The sequence below is a fragment of the Manis javanica genome, chromosome 11, assembly GCF_040802235.1.
Source record: "Manis javanica isolate MJ-LG chromosome 11, MJ_LKY, whole genome shotgun sequence".
Taxonomy (NCBI): domain Eukaryota; kingdom Metazoa; phylum Chordata; class Mammalia; order Pholidota; family Manidae; genus Manis; species Manis javanica.
In genome coordinates this window covers 7,950,592-7,975,541 of record NC_133166.1, presented here as the reverse complement: position 1 = coordinate 7,975,541, position 24,950 = coordinate 7,950,592, and the positions used below count along the sequence as shown (strand labels likewise).

General features: G+C 36.8%; 1 protein-coding gene across 8 annotated transcripts in view; it reads right to left on the bottom strand.

Annotated features, from left to right (window-relative positions):
• Positions 1-24,950, bottom strand: part of NOX4 (NADPH oxidase 4) — a 146,478-nt gene that overhangs the window by 19,485 nt on the left and 102,043 nt on the right. For 7 of the 8 annotated variants that reach the window (XM_017649759.3, XM_017649753.3, XM_017649755.3 and 4 more), the window contains 4 exons: positions 24,465-24,546; positions 7,560-7,679; positions 5,454-5,562; positions 341-409 (listed from right to left, as the gene is read on the bottom strand). In XM_017649759.3, coding sequence (XP_017505248.3) covers positions 341-409; positions 5,454-5,562; positions 7,560-7,679; positions 24,465-24,546 — 380 coding nt within the window. Of the gene's footprint in view, positions 1-340; positions 410-2,497; positions 3,323-5,453; positions 5,563-7,559; positions 7,680-24,464; positions 24,547-24,950 lie in introns of those variants that run through there. The other variant, XM_073215906.1, reaches the window with a different exon arrangement.

The following is a 24,950-nucleotide window of genomic DNA, read 5'->3' as shown; positions in this document are numbered from 1 at the left end:
GGCTTGTGTGTGACCTTATCTTCCCCTCGCTGAACACACTCATGGGACTGTTCATTCAGGGTCTGATCGCTGGAGATAAAGAATCTGAGAGGACAGTGAAGTGGACAGAGATGAACTCGAAAGTTCTGCTCCAGCTCTATTTGTGAGGAGGACAAATAGAAGGCATAACATGGTTGACTTCAAGCACAAGCCATGAATTTTCTGAACACATTCCAAAAGCGGCCTTCCTCTGGGAAACTTCTCTTCAAACCACCTGCAGAAATTTTCTTCCAGCACCATCCCTACAGTAAATCTATTATCGAGAGGCTTGTTTAATTTACAATAATATCCAACCACATACCTGTATCCCATCTGTTTGACTGAGGTACAGCTGGATATTGACATAGTCGGGTCTGTTCTCTTGCCAAAACTGAGAGGACATAGAAGTAGACATTAAAATTCCTCCTGCATATTCAGACTTTCTCTTATTTGAACATATGTGATGCTAGAATTTGTTAGATATATCTTGTCTAATTACAGTCAATGCCTACAAGCTAATGTGTATATATACATACATGGCACCTATGTGCCATTTACATGCCCGATTCTAACAATAACCTGCTGCCTAGGGGTATAATTATGTATGATGGTGGTAGTGGAAGGGAATAATTCTATTATCTCTAAAGATACAAAATCTAGCATGCTAAATACTACACTAATATCACCCTAAGTCCTTCTCCACATATTTCTTATTTTATTCTCTATGAGTCCCTAAATTTTACCCCAGTTCACTTATAAAGAAGATGATTTTCTAAAATAAACAAACAAAAAGTCAATAGTGATATAAAATATGTATGCTAGGAATCACAAAACAAAACAAGCACAAAGAAATGGCACTGTTTCTGTCCCTACCTTCCTCCTGTTCAGCACTAGTTTCCCTTGTATAAAAAATGTATGAGGAAGAACATATACAGGCCAAAATAAAATAGTCTAGGAGAAAACTCGGACATTTATAAATCTTGAAAAATAACCTAAGAAAAATATCATGAAGAAAAATAAATGCAACCCAGGGGGTAAAAAGGCTTTTGTTGTCCTCCTATGCTCCCTTTTTCCAGAAGACAAAAATGAATCTGCTAACAATTGGCCTTGCTCTGACACAATCCTGACATCTGAAATCTATGTTTTAAAAAATATTCTTCTTAGGCCCTTCTTTCACTGCCCTGAAACAGGAGAAGCTGATAAGGAAACGACAAAGAAAAGGCACCAGAAGTGGAAGAAGAAGGGGAAGGAACACGGCAGCCATGGAGTGCTCTGTGGAGAACAGGGATGCGGGTCTGTAGTGGGGGTCCTAACGAAAGGCCTCGAAGGGGCCAGTACGTCCTCAATAGCCAAACTACTTCTTGCGTGTAGAGACCTGGGTGGATTTGCTTGAGATGGTAAGGCTTTGCTGGACTTTACTGCAGCAAAAAGTTCAACTGATCTAAAATCTTATTTCTATATAGTGGGAGAGTAAGCATTTCTTTTTTTGTGACCCAAGGTAGTTCTAGGAATGCAAAAGAAGTCATTCTACAAACAGGGAGTGATTACGGAGGGATTCATCACCCCCCTGGCACCCCTGACAATGGTAAGGACACCTGGCAGGTAACAGACAGACTTGTTTCCATCACCATCATTATCTGGCCCAGATGTCTAGGGAGCTACTCCACTTATCCAGGCTTCAGTTTCTTCACCAGGAAGGGTTGAACGACATTATCTCATAGGTCTCTTCCAGACCTAAAGGTATGCATTTTCTGAGAGGAGGCAACTCTGAATTATAAAATCCAACAAAAACATACTTTACTTTAAAAATGATGTGATGATTCTCAGCATCCCTAATATTGTTAAAATATAACCATTAATTATATCTTGTCCAGTAACTGCCTCAAGATATATCCAAATGCTAAATTCATTTTAATGCATTTTCTGAATTGAATTAGGGTTTATAAATTTTAACTGTGAAGAAACTGAGGGGTTTCCAGGTGCCAGTAATGGATGGCACCTCACAAAACACATGGCTCACATTAGTTCTTGTCTTACATGTCCACCAGGATGCTGCTTAGAGATCAGCCCAGTGACTCCTGCATCAATAGCTGGTGTGGGGTACTCACAGCCCCCACAGAGAACTACACATACTTAAATACCATTTTTAATGATTTCAATGTTGCTGTTTTAACTCATCCCTCACTAGAGACAAGCAATAATATCTACTAAAGGAACAATTTTCTCCAAGTCAAGGGAACAGTAAAAAAAACAAATATTCGGACCAACACAATCTTGTAAATAGAGTACAACTGTAGTATCATGCACAAAGAATATGTTTTTCATGTTTATTTCTCCTTCCTTTCACTTTTCCTTATTTTTTTCACAAAGAAATAATAGGATATGAGTTCTGGAAGGAATTTTACAGATCACTAGTAGGAATAATAGTAATCATTTATAAAATACCTTCACTATGATAGATACTTCAGATATGTTAAAACTAAATCTCACATCAGGCCTTAAGGATTGTTATCCTCTACAGATTGAAAGCTTAAGCAAGGTTTATAGAGATTAAGTGATTTACCCATGGTCACACATCTTGTACGAGGTAGAGCTCCTGTTCCTTTATAAGTGACAGGCTCTAAATGACTGACGGAGCCCTGGTCCCTCATTTTGATTCTCCCAATGTGACCTACAGAGATGAAGTGACTTGAAGCAAGTCATGTGGTTTGTTACTGGCAGAGCTGGCATCAGATCACCCGACACCTGGCCTTGTACTCTTTTCTTAATCACCAGGTTGGACAATCTGGCCAACCATCATCCACCTAACGTACTACTTTTGTAATAATTTCATATAGTCTGACACCAAAACAAAGTGGTTAGGTCAGCTGGGCAGCTATGTTCTAGGAATGAGACTGAAAGACTGTGTATTTTCATTTGGTTTTCAAAAATACTTTCACCTACCATTGCAGAGACTATATGTAAAGTCACTATGTTTTACTGCTACTGGACTCTGTCTAACACACACACATACACAAACGCACACACTCAGAACTTGGAGACAGCTGCATACACAGAAAATAATAGAAGCTTTTTCTTTTTAATATCCTCAGAAACACAACTGAATGACCAGTGTTCATCCTGTTGCTGTGAAAAATAAAAAAATCAAAACAAAATCAGAATCATCCTCTGCTCCTCTAGAAATTGCAGTACAAAGAGCTTTGTACACGTACTCCCAAGGTGATCAGAAGTCATTCAGTCTTCCTTAGATTCTTTCAGTGGCTTATCATGTCTTCCTTTTTTCCTTTACTGATTCAGCAGATCCCTGGTGGGTGCCAGGAAACTGTACTTTATTTTAAATTGTGGTAAAATATACATAACATAAAATTTACCATTTTAATAATTTTTACATATATAGTTCAATGACATTAAATACATTTACCTTGTTGTACAACTGTCACCACCATCCATCTCCAAAATTTTTCATCTTCTCAAATTGAAACTCTGTATCCATTAAAGACTAACTCCCTGTTTGCCCTCTCCCCAGCCCCTGGCAACCACCGTTCATTTCTGTCTCCATGAATTAGACTATTCTAGATCTCTCATATATAAGTAGAATCATAGAATATCTGTCCTTTGTGTCTTGTTTAATTCACTTAGCATATTTAATTCAATGTTCATCCATGTTGTAGCACATCTTGGAACTTTATTCTTTTTAAGGCTGAATAATATTCCATTATATGTATATACCACAATTTCTTTATCCATCCATTGACAGACATTTGGGTTGTTTCCATCTTTTGGCTATTAATAATGCTGCTGTGAATACTGGTGTACAAATATCTGTTCAAGTCCCTCCTTTCAATTATTTTTGGTATATCCTCAGAATCCATAGCTTTCTGTATAAAATCCAAAGGCCTTGTGTAATCCACCTGTTTCCCCAACAAGCATATGTCCTATCTCTCTCCCTCTCCTATCATTTTCCCCTTATTTACTCAGCTTTGCCCACACAGATCTCTTTCACCTTCCTCTAACCCACAAAGCATACAAACATCAGAGCCCTTGCCTGTGAAGTTGGGTCTCACTGCCTTAATTTTCCCTCTAGATATCTGCCTAGTCCGTTCATTTACTTCACTCAAGTTTCTGCTCAAACACCGTTTTGTTTGGTAAGCATTCTCAAATATACAATATAAATTAATATACCCTCTATTATTTACTCTCTGTTGCTTTACTCCACTGTCCTTTTCTTCTTTCTCCTACTCAAAATCAGACATCCTGTTTATTTACTGGTTTGTTGTATGTCTACCCACTTAGGATGTAAATCAGATGAGATCAGAAACTTGTTCCTATTTTGTTCTCTGATGTAGCTCCAGGTCCTAGAACAGTTTCTGATTCACAGTGGACAGTTAGTAAATATTTGATGAGTGGTAGGATCATTGACTGACTGACTGAATATCTGCACAAAAAGGCATGTATGATACTTGCCACAGTACTCTTTATAATAAAAAAGTAAATATCCATCATTAGGGAGTAGTGAAATGAAATAGATATAACCATACTACAAAATAATCTATGGCTATAAAAAGAATGAGGTAACTCCCTTTATATTTTGGTATCTACTAATACTAAAAATGTTCCTGAAATAGTAGTGAGTTTAAGGGTAATTTACAAAACAGTACAAATATATGGTAGAATGTATAGAACACTCATGAGTTACCTTTGGCTACTTAGATTGGATGGTGAAAGTAGTAAGGGAGATCCTTCTTTATGAATTATCTGAAAAATCTGCAGCGAAGATATATTTGTGTATTACTTGTATATCTTGAAAATACACAGACAGATATAATAATAGACAAATAAAAGATTACATGTAGGATAGATGAAGAGTACCTGCTTTCATCCCTGTAAGAAATAAAATTTAGTATTTGGGAATTTTGGAATTCTGCATAATGTGCTAAAAGTCTGGTGATGATACTTTTGGAATATTAAGATGATGGAGATAAGAGATAAGAGAGAGAGATAAGAGCCCTTAGAATATAGGATGGAAAGTGTAGCAATTGTCTGTTGCTGTTTCCCTCTCTTCCCTCACCATTCCGTATGCATACATTTGCATATATCACATGCACACACTTGCACTCATATGCATACATCACCAGCCATATGCATACATCTTTATGCTAAAATATTGTCAAAACATAGAAATTAGCATTTCTATGTTAAATTATATAACATATTATGCATATTCATAGATATTAATATGTAAAAAGATGCACACCAAATTATTAACAGATGTTATCTCTGTTCTTTTAAATTTAAAGGATTTTTTTCCTCCTTACTACCTATTTGCATATTTTTTCAGTTTATAGTAAGTATTAGTTATTTTTGTAAAGTGAAAGAAAATAACTACTTTTTAAATTTTAAAAAAATTTCAGAAATTAAAAGAAACCTAATTTTACCTTGTTATGCAACACACAGAGTAAGTCTGCAAACCAACGGAAGGACTGGATGTCTCTGCACACCCAAATAAAATACAGTCTTCTAAGCTTATATGGTTTCCAGTCATCCCTTTAAAATTAAAATAACACAATGATGATTAGGATGGCGAATAATTAAAAATCCCTGTATCTTTGAAAATTTGCTTTTCTTTAGTAACCAACAGAAAAACCAGTCATTTACTTTCTTGCATCTGACATAGCACTTATGTAACTCCCAAACGAATTTAAAATGAAATATACTGACTCAATGACATGCTATATTCCATGAATTTAAGTGTTTATGCTTGCCAATATTATATGCATATCACCTATTTCCAGCTAAAGGCAATACACTAAGCTCCTGGATCAAAATGGTATCAGCCCTGCATCTCAGAAGAAAGTTCTCTATTTTCAGTGAATTCTGTCACTCAGCAGGGCTCCACTGGTCCTTGGTCTTGCTCTGGCTTCCAGACAAAATGAGCCAAAACTATTTCATAAAGTTGGTTGTTTATCCCCTTCTTAATAACTTTTAAAGAAAGAGATTTAACAACCACTTACAATCTGATGCATTCCAGTAACTTGTGATTCCAAGTCTGGATTCCTATTTACAACTATGAAATAGGTTTGAGGATAAGAAAATATTCTTCCCTTTTCTTAACTTAAGGCGTCCAAATAATTTGCAGTATGTTTTCAGAAACAAGTGATATCTGGCTTAGACTATGGTTATTTTTCTAAGAACCTTCAAAAAATTCCATATTTATAGCAAGTACTTAAAACTGAAATGAAATAGCATTCAAGCACATCGCTTCAACTTATTGTCTCCCTTTTAGTACTCTATAATAAACAGATTTTAAAGCAAATTGTCTTCTTGGGAAGTGAATGTAACACGTTTGAAAATGATTTCCTGTTGTCATTTGACTTGTATTTTCATGACAATACCAACTAACTTTTGCTTATAATCCTAGAATCTAAATAACTGAAAAAAGTATCTGGTTAAACAACCTTACTTCTGAAATTTCTATTCTTCAGTCTGTCATAAATTCGCTGAGTAATAGACCAAGGAATGATGTGCTCATTTATCATCTCAGAGAAGCTTTTCTTGATCATACTTCTACAATAAACCTGGCCCTTTACTTCTATATCCCATTAATCTCTCCTAATACCTTCTGAAATAATGCTATTCATGATATCTCACTTGTTTATTTTTCTCCTACCCCATCTGGATGTAAAGTTTCAAGAGCAGGGACTCTGGTGTATTTGTTGCTCTATTACCAGCATGTATAAGATGGATTGGCACATGGATGCTCAAAAATATTTGTTGACTGAATGGATGAGAAGTGCCACTTAGCATGGAAGAGGAAGTAGAGAAATGAAGGCTGGTGGAATGGCTTTAATTTAAAAAAAAAAAAGGACAGAAGGACGCATAATTCTGATGCTGGTTTATTTTTATAAGACAGCATGCTGAAAGCCACACTCCACATATTGAGAATCACTGATTTATTCTTTCCCCTCATCTACCAGTAAATGGAGTTCCCTGCAGAGCAAGTACAGTGGTTGCCCCCTCAGTCTACAAGACAAAGGTTTAGCTCTCCGCGGTTTACCTGAGGTCAACCAGGGTCCTTATTGTCAGAAAGTTAATATGTAGCTTCATGCTAAGGCACAAAACCTACATCATTCACCTCACTTCAGCTCATCACATAGGCTTTTTATCATCTCACATCACCACAAGAAGAAGGGTGAATACAGTACAATTAAGTTTTTTTGAGAGACTACATTCACATAAGTTTTCTTAGAGTATATTGTTATACTTGTACCTTTTTGTTATAATTGTGATTATTCTCTTACTCTGTTTCATTTACAAATGACACTTTATCATATGTATGTATGTGTAGGAAGAACAGCATATACAGTGTTTGATACTATCTACAGTTTCAGGCATCCACTAGGGGGTCCTGGAACATAAACCCTGCACATAAGGGGGGCTCCTATTGAGGAATTCTTTAAGGAATTACTTCATATTAAAGGAGAGAGACCTGAAATATTGACAGTTCTCTATTTGGACAAATAAAACTGATCAAAACGACATACAGCAGAGTGTTGAGTATAGATGCAAATGGAGTAACTCCGATGCCTCCAGCCACACAGAGGCTGATTTCATAGTTCAGTGATTCCTCAAATGGGCTTCCGAACGGACCATCGATGTACAGGCTGTGGAGAAGGCAGATGGAGGTGAGGAAAATGAAAATAAGTTAATATTCTATAATATGTAGTAAACAAGCTGAATCTCAATTCTAGGCTTTGTGATGTCTCAGGCCTTATTTCATTGTTTCTCATAGCGATAAGCCTAAAGGAAAAAGAAAGGTTGTATATGAACTATCATCTGAACAGGTACATCTAAGCATGCTCTTTTTTGAGGGAAATATTAATTTAAAAGTATAGAGAAATGTATATAGGGCCATGACAGACAACTAGGGACAAGTTAAAGCTCTGATTATATTACTGTATTTGACTGAATGAAATTACAAATTGCTTTACCATGTCAAAAGTTAATAATGGTTTCTTCAATGGCAAAGTCAGTAGCAGAAATATTTACAAAGCATTTACTATATGAAAAGAAAAGTAACAGGAGCAAAGAATAGAAGCTAACACATTCCTCCCCTCGCCCTAGTTAGGTTTATTAGCACAGGAACAGCTAGAGAATAATCTCAAAGGAATCTCTCATCACTCTACTTGTGATTATACATTCAGATGTGTGTGTGCCTTTGTGAAATCCTTGTTAACTACAACAAAATTCTCTAATTGTTCACTCAATCTTTGTCCTCCCATGCTTTCTTAATAGCAAAACTCAGTAACAAAGCCCAGTTCAAACACCGCACTTCCCCAAATCCCTTGCATACATTCTGGCTATATGTGACTATGTTCTGGTTGACATGGTATAAATGGAAGTGCGATTGGGAAAACTGGAAGGCCCTTGAAGGAAGCTGTCTCAGTTGACAATGGTCTCTTTATCCTTCCCCCTTTCTTTCCTCATTTCTGGTGCCTAAATATTGACTTCATGGTCTAAATGCTTATCTTTGATGACTGTAAAACTATCATACCCTTTATGACACACCCAGTTACAGATATCTTTATGTAAAATAGACACTTATACAAATAAGGCAGTCTTGTTTTAATGCTTTTTCTATTACAAAGAAATAACTTCCCTAAAAAAATAGTAACTGGCCCCAAAAGTGCATTCATGGTGTCAACTTATGATGTACATGTCTTTTATGATTAGATCACAATAATAGACCACCTAAAATGAGGCATCTGTAGACTTAACCAGGTATATGTTTGATAAATGTTGAATTCATGAGTGAATAGTCTTTTAACCTCTGAGCTCTGTGGCATGCAGTCTGGGTTAGATACTACTAGTCATTGCCAAAATCTGGTTTCCTTTCCTGCTGGGTACTCAGCAGAACATACTTCCTGGGCTTTTTGTGGTTATACTGAGTCATACGTCTAGTTCTGACCACTGGGCTGTGAGTGGAAACAATTTGTTACTTCTGGAATGATGCAGGGAAAAAGGTTCTTTTTCATGGGAACTAAAAGACATTGGTATTTTTTAAAATATTAATTAGTATTACATTACAAATACTATAATGAAAAACTACTTATGACACCTCAAGGAAGAATAACCAATGTTTAAATGCTGAAGGTAGTGTTCTAAACATAGCAGAAATTTAGAAAATACTGATAGATCATATCCTCACAATATGCTTAATTCTCATTACATCCATTTCATTCACAATTAATTGCTTATTCCCTAAACCAATATGCTCCATGTACTATTTCTGTGATACTAATCTGGGTAGAAAGATTAGAAGATGACACCATCACTAGCCTACCAGAGTTTTTGCATTTTCATATGGAAACCACATTAAATGGATTGGAGGATGAAAGAATTACTACAATGCATTGATCATTTTAAAGACAAGACCTTCCTAAAACATAAGTGATGAAATTGGCAGATAATTTTAACATTTATTTTAAGAGTAGAATTTAGGATAGGATTCATTGTGCTTGTCTAAAGGAGTTCAGTTTTTCAAGCATGCTGCTTTTATAAAGATATGTGCACTGAACAGAAAAGGAACAACTTTAAAATTTAATGATTTTATATTTGAAATTTAATGATAATATATTGGATTCTTAATAGAAATCTCAAAATATCAGTGCTCAGAAATAATTTATATGAATTGATTCTACCACTTCTCACCATGTAAGCAAATCTGGAACACAAACATTAAGAAAATTGGGATTAAAAAAAAGTCCTTCTAACTGCAAAAACAGGACTATTACAAATCTCTACAACTATTTTAGAAGCCACAAGGCCTAGTGCAATCTTCTCTTATTCATGCATTCAACAAATGCTTTTATGTACCTGCAATGTGCTGGACCCTGTTCAAAATGTCAGTGATACAGAAGTGAACAAGTTAGAAAAACTCCCTGGCCTCATGTCTAGTGGGAGAGTGACTAGCCCATAAATTAACATACAAAAAGACCTATAATGCCATACAGTAATTTTTGCTTTTAAAAAATAGATAAAACTTAACAGTCATTGAAGCTAGGTGATTATTACATAAAAGTTCATTATACTGATCCATTTTTGTATATGCTTGAAATTTTGCAGAGTTAGTTTAAAAGAATAGTTGGAGAAGGTCTCTCTGTGCAAGTGCCATTTGAACAGGCACCCCAATGAAGTGAAGGATATACAAACATCTGGGAGAAGAATCTTTCCAGCAGGAATAACAGAAAGTATAAATAAGCAGAGCATTTTTGGTGCAAGTATATATTCACACTAGTTAAACCCTCCTCATGAACTTCCAACTCAGTTTCCCCATTCAATCTCCTGATAATTGTGTTTTTTTAATTTTTCTTTGTCAGGACTACCCACTCTCTGGACTACTCCAGGCTGTTTCCTGTCCATGAACAAAAATATTAGCATCTATCCTATAAAAGGCACTTTTGGGGTGCTGGAGATCACGGCAATGAACGAGAGGCAAAACTCCTTGCCCCTGTAGAGGGCTTCTCTATGGGGTGATTATCTAACACATCCTTCATTATCATACACTTGTTGAGTATCTTCTAAGGGCAAAGTCCTGGACATAGGAAAGTATGTCTCCTGTGAGCAGCAGTTCTGATGCTGCCCCCTTGTTTACTCATGCCTGCTTCTTAAAGGAGAAACAGACACAAGGACAATTTATTTGAGCAGCAAAGCAAAGAAAATAGTCATGAAAAACACCTCCTTCCTACTTGTCAGCTTTCCAATGCGTATGCCCCCCCCACACCTTCCTGATGCCCTACACCGCTGTTCTTTGGTGTTCCCGAATAACTGTGGGCAGAACAAGAATTCAGGGTTCTGGCCATTTACTAGGGTTGGGATTACTGACAAGTTGCCTGTCCTTTCTAATTCTAGTATCTATCATTTCTAGAACAAATCAGATGTGATGACACAGAAAAAGCCTGCTAAGAATTGCAGAGAGCCACAACTATCAGAAATGCTTTTGGTTGATGGCACCAATGAGCGCACTGTTGGGCTGTCAGACAGCCAGCATGGGATGAGAAACGCAGATGGAAATGTGGTTTGAAGGGCCTTAGGGAACCAGCTGCTTTTTCATTTGAAATGTTTTTTGCACAAGGTGAAACAAAATTTTGCTTTTTTGGGAGGAAGAATGAAAAGTGAAATTACCGGTAGTTTATTACATGACAACACGTGGGTTTTGGGTGAGAAGGAAAGAGGAACTACTAAGTCATTTTTTATATATTTAGCCTGATTAATGGGCAAAATCTATGCCTTAAATTTATGAGCAGTGATTTTTCTCCCAAGGTCCCTATTTCTTGGTCATTAAAAGAATGCTGTATTACTAGTATCATTAATATATGTGACAAGATTACAGAAACTAAAGGCAACTCTTCAAAGTCTTACAACACAGGAAGATGAGATCAACCTGATGTATTTTTAAACTTCAGTTGATGACTAATGTGAAGTTCCTTTTTAAAGGACTGTGGATATGTGAGAATTCTAAGAAAAGGAGGGATCCTCTTCCCTGACCCATTCAAAAACATGCAAACATTTTTTGAAATCTCAGTAAGTTTTTCCCTTGAAGGTAGAATCCATTAACATGTTCAAAATTGATTTTATTGTTTTAATGAGTAATATCATTGACCAGCTGGTAGACCAGTTACATCAGATCTTCTTATGTCAGTGGAGAAACCATTCAGCTACAAATTAATCCAACTATAGTAAAAAATAGAAACACAACCAACACTTCTTGAAATCTTGTTTCCCAATACTTGCTATCACTTCTCCCAAAACACATAGATACCCTAATAAATTAAAATAGAACTTATTTAGACAATAAAGACTTCTGATAATAGTCAGAATTTGTGAAATTATTTTAAGAAAAGTATGTTTACTACTTAAAAAATAGATATTAATTATACCAGTATTTCTTAAAACGGACTTCAAAGGACAGTAACATAGGGGAGAAAATATTTTGTGATCAAGTAAATTTGGGAAATGTGCTAATAAAAGGTTTTGTGTCTTTGTTTAAGTATTTTTAATTCAAAACATCTTTAGGTCTTTAACATGCTATTAGTGCCTTATTAATTTCCAAGCAGGAGTACAATACTTTGTAAGCATATTTCAATGTAAATTATCTTTCTCCACAAAAATATCTGCAAAGATTTTAAATAATAGAGAACAAGCTAGAAAATGGAGCCCTAAAATCAAGAAGCAGCATTCCTCTTTAACAGACTACTTCCACTTTGAGGCTTCCCAAAGAATAACTGGCTACACTAGACACTGCAAAAATTACTGTCAAGAGTGAAAAATGGTGGTTGGGGGGGATTAACTTGCTTTTATTTTATTCAACATATAATAATGGAAGGCTTACTATGAGCCCACCACTACCTGCTGCAGCAAAAAAAAAAAAAAAAAAGATGAAAAAGAAAAAACTGAGAGAGTAATTGCAATGTCTCAGCTCAAAGGAGTATAAAGACAGAAGTGGCTAGGACAAAAACACATGCAAGTATTAAATAATGCACAACTGGAGACATGACCTGTGTGTTATATATCCACACTACATATACATGCACCTTTCACATATTATCTATCATGATCTTAACACTTTATGAGGGTAGGAACAGTATTATCATCCCCATTTAACAAATGAGGAGCCTGAGACGGACCACAAGAGGTGCCATGACCAGTCTGAGGTTGCACACTTCTTGACGGAATATTGGGGTGTAGTGGAGCTGAGAGTATAAGGAAGGGTAAAAGGGGAGGAGAGATAGACCAGGGTCCAGTCCTCCATGAGAACCTGCTAGGTTGTGCATCTCAGCCACAGATCAATACACAATTTTTGGTAAGTAAGATGTGCTTTTGTGATAGCCATTGGTTATACATAGTAATTATCTGGAATTCACCCTATTTGCACACAAGCAGAAGAGAAAGAGCCCCATTGTTACAAAGCTGCTTTCTCTGTGCATCCGTGTGCTCCACCATGCATGTGATAAAAGTGGAGAGAATGTATTCAGACACATTGCTCATGATGGTCCTTGCAATGATAGGAAAAGGAGACCATTATTCTCAGCAAAAGCTAGGTGAGGTCATGTGTTGGAATGGTTCAGTGGTGTTTAGGTTTTACAACCATGCACTTACAATTAAAAAAAAAAACACTTTATTATGGGGATTCCAGCAAGGGTGGGGTAGAAGGTGGGGGTAGCAGTATTGTTACAATTCTGAAATTCTCTATTCCCAATTTGTCTGTGACCATAAACTCCTGTTTAATGATACATTCTGATAAATGCAAATTTCTTAGGAACTAAAATTTCACATTATGAAAGAATGGAATTGACTCAATAGAAGAATAAACAAAGAATATGCGCTACCTTAGGAAAGAAAGATATTGGGATTACTAGCTATAAGCAGTGGAAGACTAGGTGAGAGGACAGCAATATAAAGGTAGCAATAAATAAGTTTCTTAATGGCCATTAGGTGGAAAATAACAAGGAGTAATTTTATGGTATTCAAAAGATTACAAAACACATCCATATAAATTTCTGATTTGATCTCAGACCAATCCCATGTCATCAAAATATGACAAAAATGAACACCCTTCACATATTCTATCTGGGTTAATACCAAATGAAATTTTACTTTTAAAGAAGTTTCTGAATATAACTAGCCTCTGGGTAGTGAGGTCTGTATAGAGAAGAGTTATTTTTGAACTAAACTAGGGAATCCAAGGATTATTTTTATGATCAAAATAAATGTATGGGCCTCATCTTTTTGATTATGGAAAGATAGCACAATGTAAGACCACCAACCTTTTCCTTACCTATCCTGATAACAATAGAACTGGTGATTGGCACAGTGTTACATGCTTTGGATGAATTTTTTATAACAATTATATGAGAGTTAGATGGCATTCCACTTTATTGATTAGGAAGCTGAGGTTCTGAAAATTTAAATATTTGTTCAAGGTCACACATTACTAAGGGGCATATGACTACCATCAAAATGAACTCTGCTTCTGTTCATAAATCAAACAAACCAAAACTGTCTTCCTAAAGCAGATGTTTATTTTAATCCTTTCAAACTGAGAACTAATCTATTAAATGTTTTATAAATTATTATTAACTCTTTATGCCTAGAAATATTTCTACCTTAACATTTATTTTACCTGACACTCTATTACTTTGGTTAGAATTCTTCTGCCATATTCCTCATCTTCTTTAATTTTCAGCCTTTCTAAATCTTTATGTTTCAAGTGAATCTCTTGAAAACAGCTTATTGTTCTCTTTTATCCTTAGTCCTGGCTTGAGAGCCCTTTCCTTTGAATTGGAGAATTGAGTTCAATTGTGTTGAATTACTTACCCCAACATTATCTCATGCTGTTGGTTCCACTTTTCCCTGTTTCTTCCCCTGTCATTTCTTTTCTTGACCACCTTTATAATAAAGTGTTGGCCTCTTGTCTTTAGTTTTTCTGTAAGTAAATTAGGACTTCTCCCATGGTGAATTTATTTTTATGAAGTTGCTTGGGATTGATTGGTATTCTTGAATTTAAGCTATTATTTCTTCAACTATTACATCTCTGACACACTCTTTTTTTTCTTCCTTTTGAAATGCTTATGTAAAAGAATGCGGAGCCTTCTCCTTCCAACAACTATATCTCTTCAACTTTCTTTCATATTTTCCGTATCTTTGTGTCTCAGTGCTGCATTCTAGATGATGATTTCAGCTCTGGTTGACCATTCATTCATTCTCTCCATGGCTGCGTTTATCTCCTATGTTTATGATAGGGTACCTTTCATTTCTAGAAGCTCTATTGGTCCTTTTCCAAAAATGCCCTGAGAAATCTGATTGTCCCTTGTCTCTTAATCATTATTTTATTGCTTTTATTTCTTTAAACATATGAAGCATTTGTTTAATACTTTTTGAGTATATGATTTCTACTAACATGTGCTCACAGTGTTTTGTTTCCTCATTTATTAAAAATATGAGCTCAAATTCCTCATTGAAATATGGGCCTTAGATATAGGAATCCTTTGAGGATTAAAATGTGTCCCTCAAAAGAGGATTTTCATTTTCTTCTTCCATTGCAAAAGGAAAATTCCTCGAGTCTGGAATAACTTTAAATTGTGGTCTCTGGGTTTACTGGGCTGCATACACATTATGAATTCACTGTTCCAACCCAAGTGAGATGGAGCTTGTGGTTACAAAATAGCTGAGGAAATTTTTTAAAGTTCCCCTCAGGGCCAATGACAAAATAAGCCAATTATCCCTACTATCTCCTGCAGAGCAGGCATCTCTACTTTACCCCCTGAGGATGTTGCATTTGAGGAGTCCAGGGGCCTCTGATCTGCTCCCCAACCTCAGAGTCCAGGCCTTATCTCTTGTCCACCCCACACATGGCCCATTAAACCAGCCCTAAACTCTCGGGGATAAATAGATAAATTGTTAAGAGCAGATGTGAGCTTGAGCACTTTGCTTACTCATCTAGATAGGAAATTTCTTATGGTTTATGACCCCCAAAGAATTTCCTTCATGTCCTGTCATCTCAAACATGCATGAAAGATTATTAATATGTGTGTGTGTCTAAGGCAACATTTTTAGATTTTCTGTACCAGCAAGATTATTACTATCTAGTATGCTACATTATCTAGTATGCTACATTATATTTCTTTTTCACTCTTAAACACACACACACACACACACACACACACACACACACACACGCACACACACACACGCACACACCATGTAGGTGGATCTCCACCACTGGACTTAGTTCCCATAGAAAATTAAAGAAAATTTTCTTCTTGGCTTTTTTATTTTTGTGTGTGTATTGGCTAATATAGGTTAGATCTGCTAATATGTGATTTGAAACTTTTATTAATATGCAAAAAAAGGCACAAATGATATAAAAGAAAACCTACACAACTGCCCAAACTGTTTAAGCATTAGGTAATTAGTTAACTGGAAACATGTATTATAAACTCACCAATCCCTAGTGAATTTTCAAGTGTAACATCCTGCCAAATTTCACACCCTACTCCAACATATATTTAAACACAGCTGTAACCCTTGCTAAAATAAAATGACCTCTGAAAGCTTTAGAGGGGATACAGTCAGTTGAAATAAACAGTCTTCAAGACCGAGTCCAGATCTTTAGACTTTCACCCTACCATCAGCCTTCTCAACAAAAAGTGTGCTGTAAATTATATTTTATTTTAACTATTGTTTATGTAGATGGTAATAAATCCTTTTATTTTCTTGACTTATTATATGCCCTTAGGCCCAAATATTTTACAATTTTTTTTTTATTGAGACATTCCATCCTTTTCATATCCCTCCTTTGTTTTCTATATAGATACTTCCTGCTGAAAGCAACATATACAGCAGGTCTTGAACTACTGGCAAATCTAAGCTTATATGAACTTTTAAACATCAATATCTTTGCAGTATAATTTGTTTTTGCCATTTCTTTTCCATTAGTCTAGACAGTTCAATTCAGTTACAAAATAGACCATGGCTTCTATCATTATTATACATCTTGTTGTCTTCACAATAAAGAAAACACATACACACGTGTACAAAAAAAAAGGGGGGGTAGAGGGAAAATTGGAAAAAGTGGGACACATAAACAGTACAAGATAACGCGTAGAATATAACTCAGTGTAAATGAACTAACAACTTCAATTCAAAGGAAGACTGTCAGACTAGAATAAGAAGTAAAATGAGTAATAGTTCTTTTCAAAAGATTCATGTAAAACATAAGGATACAAAACAGCTGAAAGTTAAAAAGATAAAGACATAGGAGGGAAATTCTAACAAAAGCAGGATAATTGTAGTTACATGGATTTCAGAAAAAACACTGTAAGAAAAAAAACCATCACTACAGACATACGGTGAATAATTATTGATACTTTAGCTGGGTGTGTTTGCAGATTTTTGCTGAGCACCTCTCTCTTCCCTGGTGACAGATGTAGTCACATTTGACCTTGAAGGGAATGAAAAGCCCTTCATTAGGCTTCAATTAGTATGATGAGGTACATTCCTACTCAAAGTGTGGTTTTTGAACTAATATCATCATTTTACCTGAGAACTTAAGAAGACAGAATTTTAAGCCCATCTTCAGACTTAATGAATCAGAATCTGTGTAAAATCTCTGGGTGATTCCTAAGTACATCCAAGTCTGAGAAGCACTGTTTCAGTGCATCTTTTGAGAGAACTCCACGACTGTTAATAATAAAGTGGGATTTTCCCTCTATTTTTCTCTTGTATTCTGTGAATATTATCTTCTTTGAAACTTTATAGAAAGTGGTGACTCAGTGATTTCAAGATCTGGAGGATAATGTCAGCTATCTGAGTACCAAGATTCCCTCCAAATTGTATGCTCAAGAAGGAACACAAATGAAAGCATACATAATCCAGGCCCTCAGCATTACTAGGAGACAGAGAATACCTGTTATAGAAAAATAATCACCAACAGAAAAAAAGTGGTTGAAATGAAAGACAGGCAAGTAATGTTCAAAATACATGGAACTGTAATATCTGAAGACAAAACAAAGCCAAAACAATGACACAGAACTATATATGAAAAGGTAGTCCAAGAAAGTAGGAATTCAGTAATACCATCAACATCTCAACCTATACGGTTATACAGCCTTTGGGAATTAAATGTGACATTACTATATTTTGTGAGTACATAGATTTTAATGTTCTGCCTTACCTTCCCTTGCCATCATTTCTCTTCCCTAGGTAATTCTGGAATAACAGAACCCCACAATGTTGGATTTCCGTTGCAACAAAATTTACCAACTGCAGCGTTTTTCAGACAGGGTGAAATCATCACTCTATCAGCTGTAAGTTTCTGTCATTCTAGGGTCTGGGCTTACTAACCAATTGATTAGCGGCTCTTAACAAACAAGAGGAAAGTTGTATAATTAGTAAGTAAAACTCACAGGAGAAATGGATGTAACAAATACTACACATGAAAGTGCTTTGAAAACAATATAAGATTAAAACACTGTCAGAATAAAACATACATTTACAAGCACTGCTAGCCCGACTGTCTAGGAATCACCAGATTTCCCCTTTGGGTTTTACCACTAACTCAAACCAGGAAAAGTAGGATTCTGTGTTAAAATAGTTTAGCCTCGTTGTTGTCTCCAGTTTTTGACACGTAAAAGGCACTTAACAAATATTTGGTGAAAGTATTACCGAAAGAATAAAATCTGCTCAAAATGCTTTAACTTTTTAAAGATTTACTCTTGTTGAGACCTCATTCACTATGTTTTGTGAGTATATAGATCTTAATGTTCTGCTTTACCTTCCCTTGCCATCATTTTTCTCTTCCCTAGGTAATTCTGGAATAACAGAACCCCAAAATGTTGGATTTCAGTTATGACAAAATTTACCAACTGCAGCGTTTTTCAGACGGGGTGAAATCATCAGGGTAAGAATGCTCAGGGGAGGGTAAAATGTTCTGTTCTCAAAACTTTCACAGCAATTACTTTCACTGCAGAAATGTTAACGGTAAAAATTAGCCTTTTTAAATTCCAAGTAGCAGGAAAAAGATAACCTAAAAGAGTTACTAAAGAAAATGTAAGGAAGATGGGTAAAACTATGTTTTTAGTCTATAGTAATATATTAAATCAGATTGTAAGCTCTCAACTCCAGTTAAGTCATGGCTTCACCAGCTAGTAGATGTATGAGCTCTACTAGGAAGTTGCCCATTACTCTGTACATCAATTGTAGCCTTTGAAAATAGAAAGTGAGGTAAGTAATATATATCTCACTGGTTATTATAAGGATTAAATTAGACAGTTCAGGCAAGGCAAAGACCACTGGTTGTTGACCCTTTGGTCTATTTTTCTTTCTTCGTTCCCAATTCAGGGGTGGTGCTATAGTAATATGTCCACTTAAGAAAAAAAAGGGGCTACATTGCCTGTCTTCTTACAGATGGTGGTGCCCATAAGACCTAGTTTAGATTAATTAGAAGTAAGAAGTTCTGGGCTGAAATTCTGAGAAGTGCCTTGACATGAAGGCCAGCCCAGCTTGCAGGTAACTTTTACAGCCTTTGCTCTTCTTCCTTCTTCCTGGAAGGAGGATATAATGGCTGAAGCTGGAGGAATCACCTTGTAGTCGTGAGAGGGCAAGGGGAAGGAGGGCGCAGGCACTTCCGATGTAACGTGGACACCAGCCACTGCTCATCGTGGTGCTTTTTGTCACATGAGAAAAATAAGCCCCTGTCATTTTTAGCTACACTGCTGTTTTATGTAGCTGAATGCTACTACACTTGTTAAGTTTTTAACAGAGTACCTGGACAGAATAAATATTTGATAAATGCTAGATATCATTATTAATAATAAAGGTTGCAATTTGCATCCATTTAATGCTGATGTAAATGTACATTTTTGGAATATTTGTCTTCTTATCTGTAACTGACCAGCTTTCACATTAAAAAGTTCTTGCTTAAAAAAAAAAAAGACTAAAATCTGGGACCCCCTACCTCCAGAACCCAAATTAGGTATGTAATAATAGATACTCTCACTGAACATTTAATTTATTCAGAGCTTACATTCAATGTTCTATATACATCTTCACTTCACATTCACACAATACCTCTCACATGAAGGTATAATCTCCTCTACACTGGAGTGGGAACCAAAACTCAAAAATGTTAGGCAGTTTTCTCAAGGCCACACTTCCATTAAGGGGAAAGACTGCTATTAAATTCCTTGTGGGTCTGACTCCAAAGCTCATTTCCTTAATGATCACCTATCAATCACTACAGTCAATTATAAATTACTTTGGTTAGGGATAATACATAGAGGAAAAAAGAAATCTGAAAAGGGCACATTGTGCCCAGAAACTCCTGGAAAATCCTGTTGGAAGGCTGGAAGGATTTGTGGCCATCTTTCATGTACAATTCTTTCTTTTTCTGGGACAAAGATGAATGTGATTAACTGTTTTCCAGGGAGAAGATGATATTGAGTTTTAGACTATGCCATTCCCAGGAGATAATCATATTAGTAAAAACAAGTGAGAGGGAGAATTTGTATTTCTAACAATATCCCATGAGATACTGGTGTTGCTGGTAGAGCAGGTTAAGAGGACAGGGAGTGAACTGGTGCTGGGCGTGACTCTAAATAAGGTGAGCAGGGTAGGCACTTAACACTTGCGTGAAGACTTGTTGGGAGGTGGTGGGTACTAGCCCACATTATTTGGACTTTAGCAACAACTCATTGAAAGGAACTCCCCCAGCAGAGGGCTAAGAAATCTCTGTAATTAATGTGTGATTGTTACCTAATGCAATCTCATGCATAAATAAAATCAGCATAGTTTGAAAAACCACTTATTGATTAGTAGTGTCTTGGAGTTCTGAATCATTCAATCAAGGTCTCACAAACAGAAGCCATTAATTAATTTAGGGTCTGCAAAGACAGGAACTCTTCGGCAAGGAATTCCCATAAAAAAGGCATGTTACCAAAATCATACTACCATAACCATTATGAATTGAACAATTTAGTATAAAACTGGCTTCTAACGGCTGTTTTAATATTCACTTAAATTACAGAGTTCATCAGCTGTTTCTGAGATCATGGTTTAACTCTGATAACAACTCACTCTTCTAGAGCTGAGGAGCTAGATCATACAAAAAGTATGCAGTTTCAAACTAAGGATGTTATAATGGGATTTTAAGATTTTTCATCAAAGGAATAACTTTGGGCCACTTTCTCTCTCAGCTGATAAATAATCTATGAGTCAAAACAAGCAAACTAAAAAACAAAAGCAACTGGTATCTGAGAAGCTGCATGAGAGCTAAGAACACAGGATGGGGCAGAACAAGGAAGCTGAATTTCTCTCTAAGGTTCAGGATGGAGAATCATGCCTGCCTGTCTCCTGGAAAGTTCTTCCTGCCTCAGCTTGTTCTGAGATGTTATCTTCCTGCCCTCCTGGCCGTAGGCTCATCTTGGCTCTCTCCTTGAACCAGCTCTTCTCTGAGCCAGAATGAGTTATTCTCTCACCCTGCCCTGAGCCATCCTTATTGATGGCCCATTCGCCTTGCAGTTTCTTGACTCATCCCATGTCTGAGCCGGGACTTGTCACAATTTCAGTGCATCAGTTCTTAAGATTTTTTTTTTTTTTTGGTGGTCTGCCTTGCTTTTGTAGTGCTGACGGCAGAATTTTTACTTGTGAATCCCAGGCCGGGACTGGGATGCCCTACTTACAAACAGACTGACTGACGCCTAACATCTGGCTTCTCTAGGTTTGCAACTATCAAAATAACTGGGAATCCTCCTTACTGCATTCCACATTCTAGTCAGAATATCAACGTTTTTAGATCTCTTGCTAATCGGGTATTAGAATATCACCTACTATATAAAAGAACACGTAAGGGATGAGAAGATGAGACAGCAATCCTTTAATGAAGCACAGTACCAAAACATATTGTGAAGAATGTTATGAATAGGTGCAACTGCGGAAACAGCTGTCCCACTCATAAGCGGGCACACGACAGAAAGGGCTCCTTCCCGATCTGTCGCTCTCCAAACAGATCCCATTACCCAGAGTCACCTTTGTCAGGCAGAATGGGTCCTTTCAGGCGGGATCTAGACTCAGGGAAGATGCCTTGAACCTCGGCCCTGCCCTGAGGTAAGACAGAGCTCTGAGAAAGGGTGGAGCAGAGCTGAGAATGAGGATGGCAATGACAATCCACGTTTGCAAAAGGCCACATTTACACCGTTTTATTTAATGATCCTGAAGCCTTACAAGATAGAATTATGCCAGACACTGTGCATTTGTCAGAGTAACATTAAAGGGAAGGCACTTGTGAAATAAGAAATATGTATATTGGCCTCTGCTCCTGGCTCCTAACACAGAGCTCCTGAAACCTCTGTACACAGAGGTGCTAGGAGAATCTTTTGTTCTATTGTTCAGTCTTTGACCCTGATTGCTGACTCAGAGCTCCTAAGACCTTTGCAATTTCCTGAGTGAGAGGAGCATCTGACAGAGTTCATAAATCTCGGAATTTCTCGGGTGATGAGGACATGTTCTGTCCTAATGAGGCAACTGTTGAGGGGCTCCTGGTTGGGGGCTAGTCACCAGTGAGACCAGGCCATGATTAGAGGCATGGAGCTCTCGGCTCTACCACTGGAAAGGGGAGAAGAGCTGGAAATGAATTTAATAATCAATCATGCCTCCATGATGAAGCCTCCATAAAAACCCCAATAGTATGGGGTCACAGAGCATTCAGGCTGGTGACCACACTTACATGCTGGGGTAGAGGTGGGGGTGACATACTCCAGCTCCATGGGGACAGAATCTCCTGCACTCAGGACCCTTCCATGTATCTCTTCATCTGGCTGTTTATCTGTACCTTTTACCTTATCCTTTATTACATATAAAAAAAAAACCTGTAAGTGCTTCCCTGAGTTCAAGGAGGGGCTTGTGGGAACTTTTGATGTGCAGCCAATTTGGACAGAAATTGTTGGTAACCTGGGGACCTTCTACTTGTGATTGGCATCTGAAATGTGGGTGGGCAGTCTTTTGGACTAAGCCCTGAACCCCTGGAGTCTGTACTAACTCTGATTAGTGTCAGAATTAAACTGAATTGCAAGACACCAGCTGGTCTCAAAGAATTGGTTGGTGTGAAAACCCCACCCACACCCCACTCACATCTGGTATCAGACTTACTATATGTGGGAGCAAAGGAGAAACAGGGAGTTTTTCTTATGGTACTATTATTACCTCCATTTGAAATAGAAGGGGAAAAAAAACACCTGCCACTTGTCTTGACAAGAATATCTGAGCTCCTTTACATGGCAATCCGGATCCTGTATGGATGGTCTCTGCCCTCATTTCTCCTTATACCCCCACCCCTTCAGCATGTGTAGGCATACCTGCATATGCACATATGCACACATGCCCATATGCCTGCACACACACACACACACACACACGTGTGAGCACATGGTTTTTTTTGGCCATAATACCTGGAGACGATCTCTCAGTGAACCACCCACTTCCCTGGCTCCATATGCTGTTATGCTCTTTTTTCCACCTAAAAAGCCTCTTGATTTGGCTCCGACAAGATTTTATTCAAAGGGAGAATTAAACTTTATATAAACTACATAGACAGGAAGGCATTTCCTTCATTGAATTTAGTGCTTTTCTCTGTAACTATAGGTCTTATCACATCACTATAATTAATTTCTCCATTAAACTCTGATTCTGCTTTTTCCTCACTGGACTCTATGTCACTCAAAGCCATATACTATGTCCTAATTGTTTTTGCATTATCAGTAATTATGACTTCCCCTGGTGCACAGCAATTGTTCAGTAATTATTTGAAGAATGGGTGAGTGGAAACATGAACGGATGAATGAATGAGAGGCAGTATAGCATAATTGAGTATAATTTGGGGTCCAAATAGACCTGGGCTTGAGACCCAGCTCTGACATGGGACTTTGGGTAAGTCTCTTAACTTCTTTAAATCTCAGTCCCCAAATCTATAAAAATCTGTAAAATTGGGGAAATACTACTGCCTAATTCATACGGGTATGGTAAAGATTAAATGAAATAATGCATATAAAACACATAACAAAAATTCTGGCATGCAGAAAGTGTTGTATTGTTGTTTTATTATGGGAATAACTTAGCTCAGGTGACAAATATATTACGCATACGCAGCATGAACAAAAGTTACTAACAAGGGAGGGGGCTCTCTGAAAGAAGAGGAAGTAAAAACTTTCTCTGGGATGTAGAAAGGAAGATACGCCGGAGAGCAGATGAAAGGTCATCTGAGGCTTTGCAGTTCAAGCACGTTACCTGGTATCGCCATTTGAAGCCATTTGCAAGCAGTTCATTGGAAATGATAATGGGTTGAGATATTGCTTTTATTTTCCAAATAATCAAAACTGTCCTTTGGTGGCAAACCAAGCCAAAGAGGAATAGCTCGGAATTTTGTCATAAATAATATTCTTTTCTAGAAACAGTCTGATATTTAGCATTTCAGAGAACTTGATCTTTATGAGAGCCAAACAAAGATAAGCCACTAGTTATGATATGAATGAATCCTTGCATTTAAAGGTAGAGAATAGGAAACCAGGTGAAGGATCCCCCACACAATACCTATCCCCATTGATACAGCATCAAGCAAAAAGCAAAAAGCGCCACCACACGCTGATGCAGATAGCTTCTGGTTTGCATTCTACAACAGATCCCGGTCACAGCTGGGTGGCACTTGCAAGCTAATCTTTTTTCTCTGACCAGCTGTGCAGAGCCTGAGATGTCATATTGCAGGAGATGCTTTAGTTAATTAAGTTAGGTTATTCTAGCTGAAATACTAAGCAGGGAAACATTTCACTTTCACCCTCCCAAACCTCTCCCATCACTATACCCACTCCCTTCTCCATACCCACTGAACTTCTATTGCTTACTTGGGATAATTTCTAGATTGAATGAAGGGCAGAATCTCAGAGTCTTGACTAGGTGGAGGAAGTAGCAAATCTCGAAAGCGTTCTGTCAAAAAAAAGAAAAAAAATCAAACTGTGGAAAAATAAGCCACAAAAATAATTTGAAAATAAAATTATTTTCTATTCTTTTAATTTGTTATCTATTTTGACTGCATATCCTTTATTAGAAATTTACCCACAATTTTACATACTGTTAAAAGATTTCACTTCAATGACTACATATCTTTTTTATGATTAACAGATCACAGCAACCTCAAATATAAAAATAGCAAGTATTCATTAGTGTAGACTAATAAAATCCTATAATTGAAAGGTTAGAAGAAATACATATGACCAATAAAAATAACAAAAGATGCACAATCTCATTAGGAACCTGGGAAATGCAAATCAAAAGCACACACCATTAGATAGCATTCACATTACATGGCATTCAACTGATAGAAATTAATT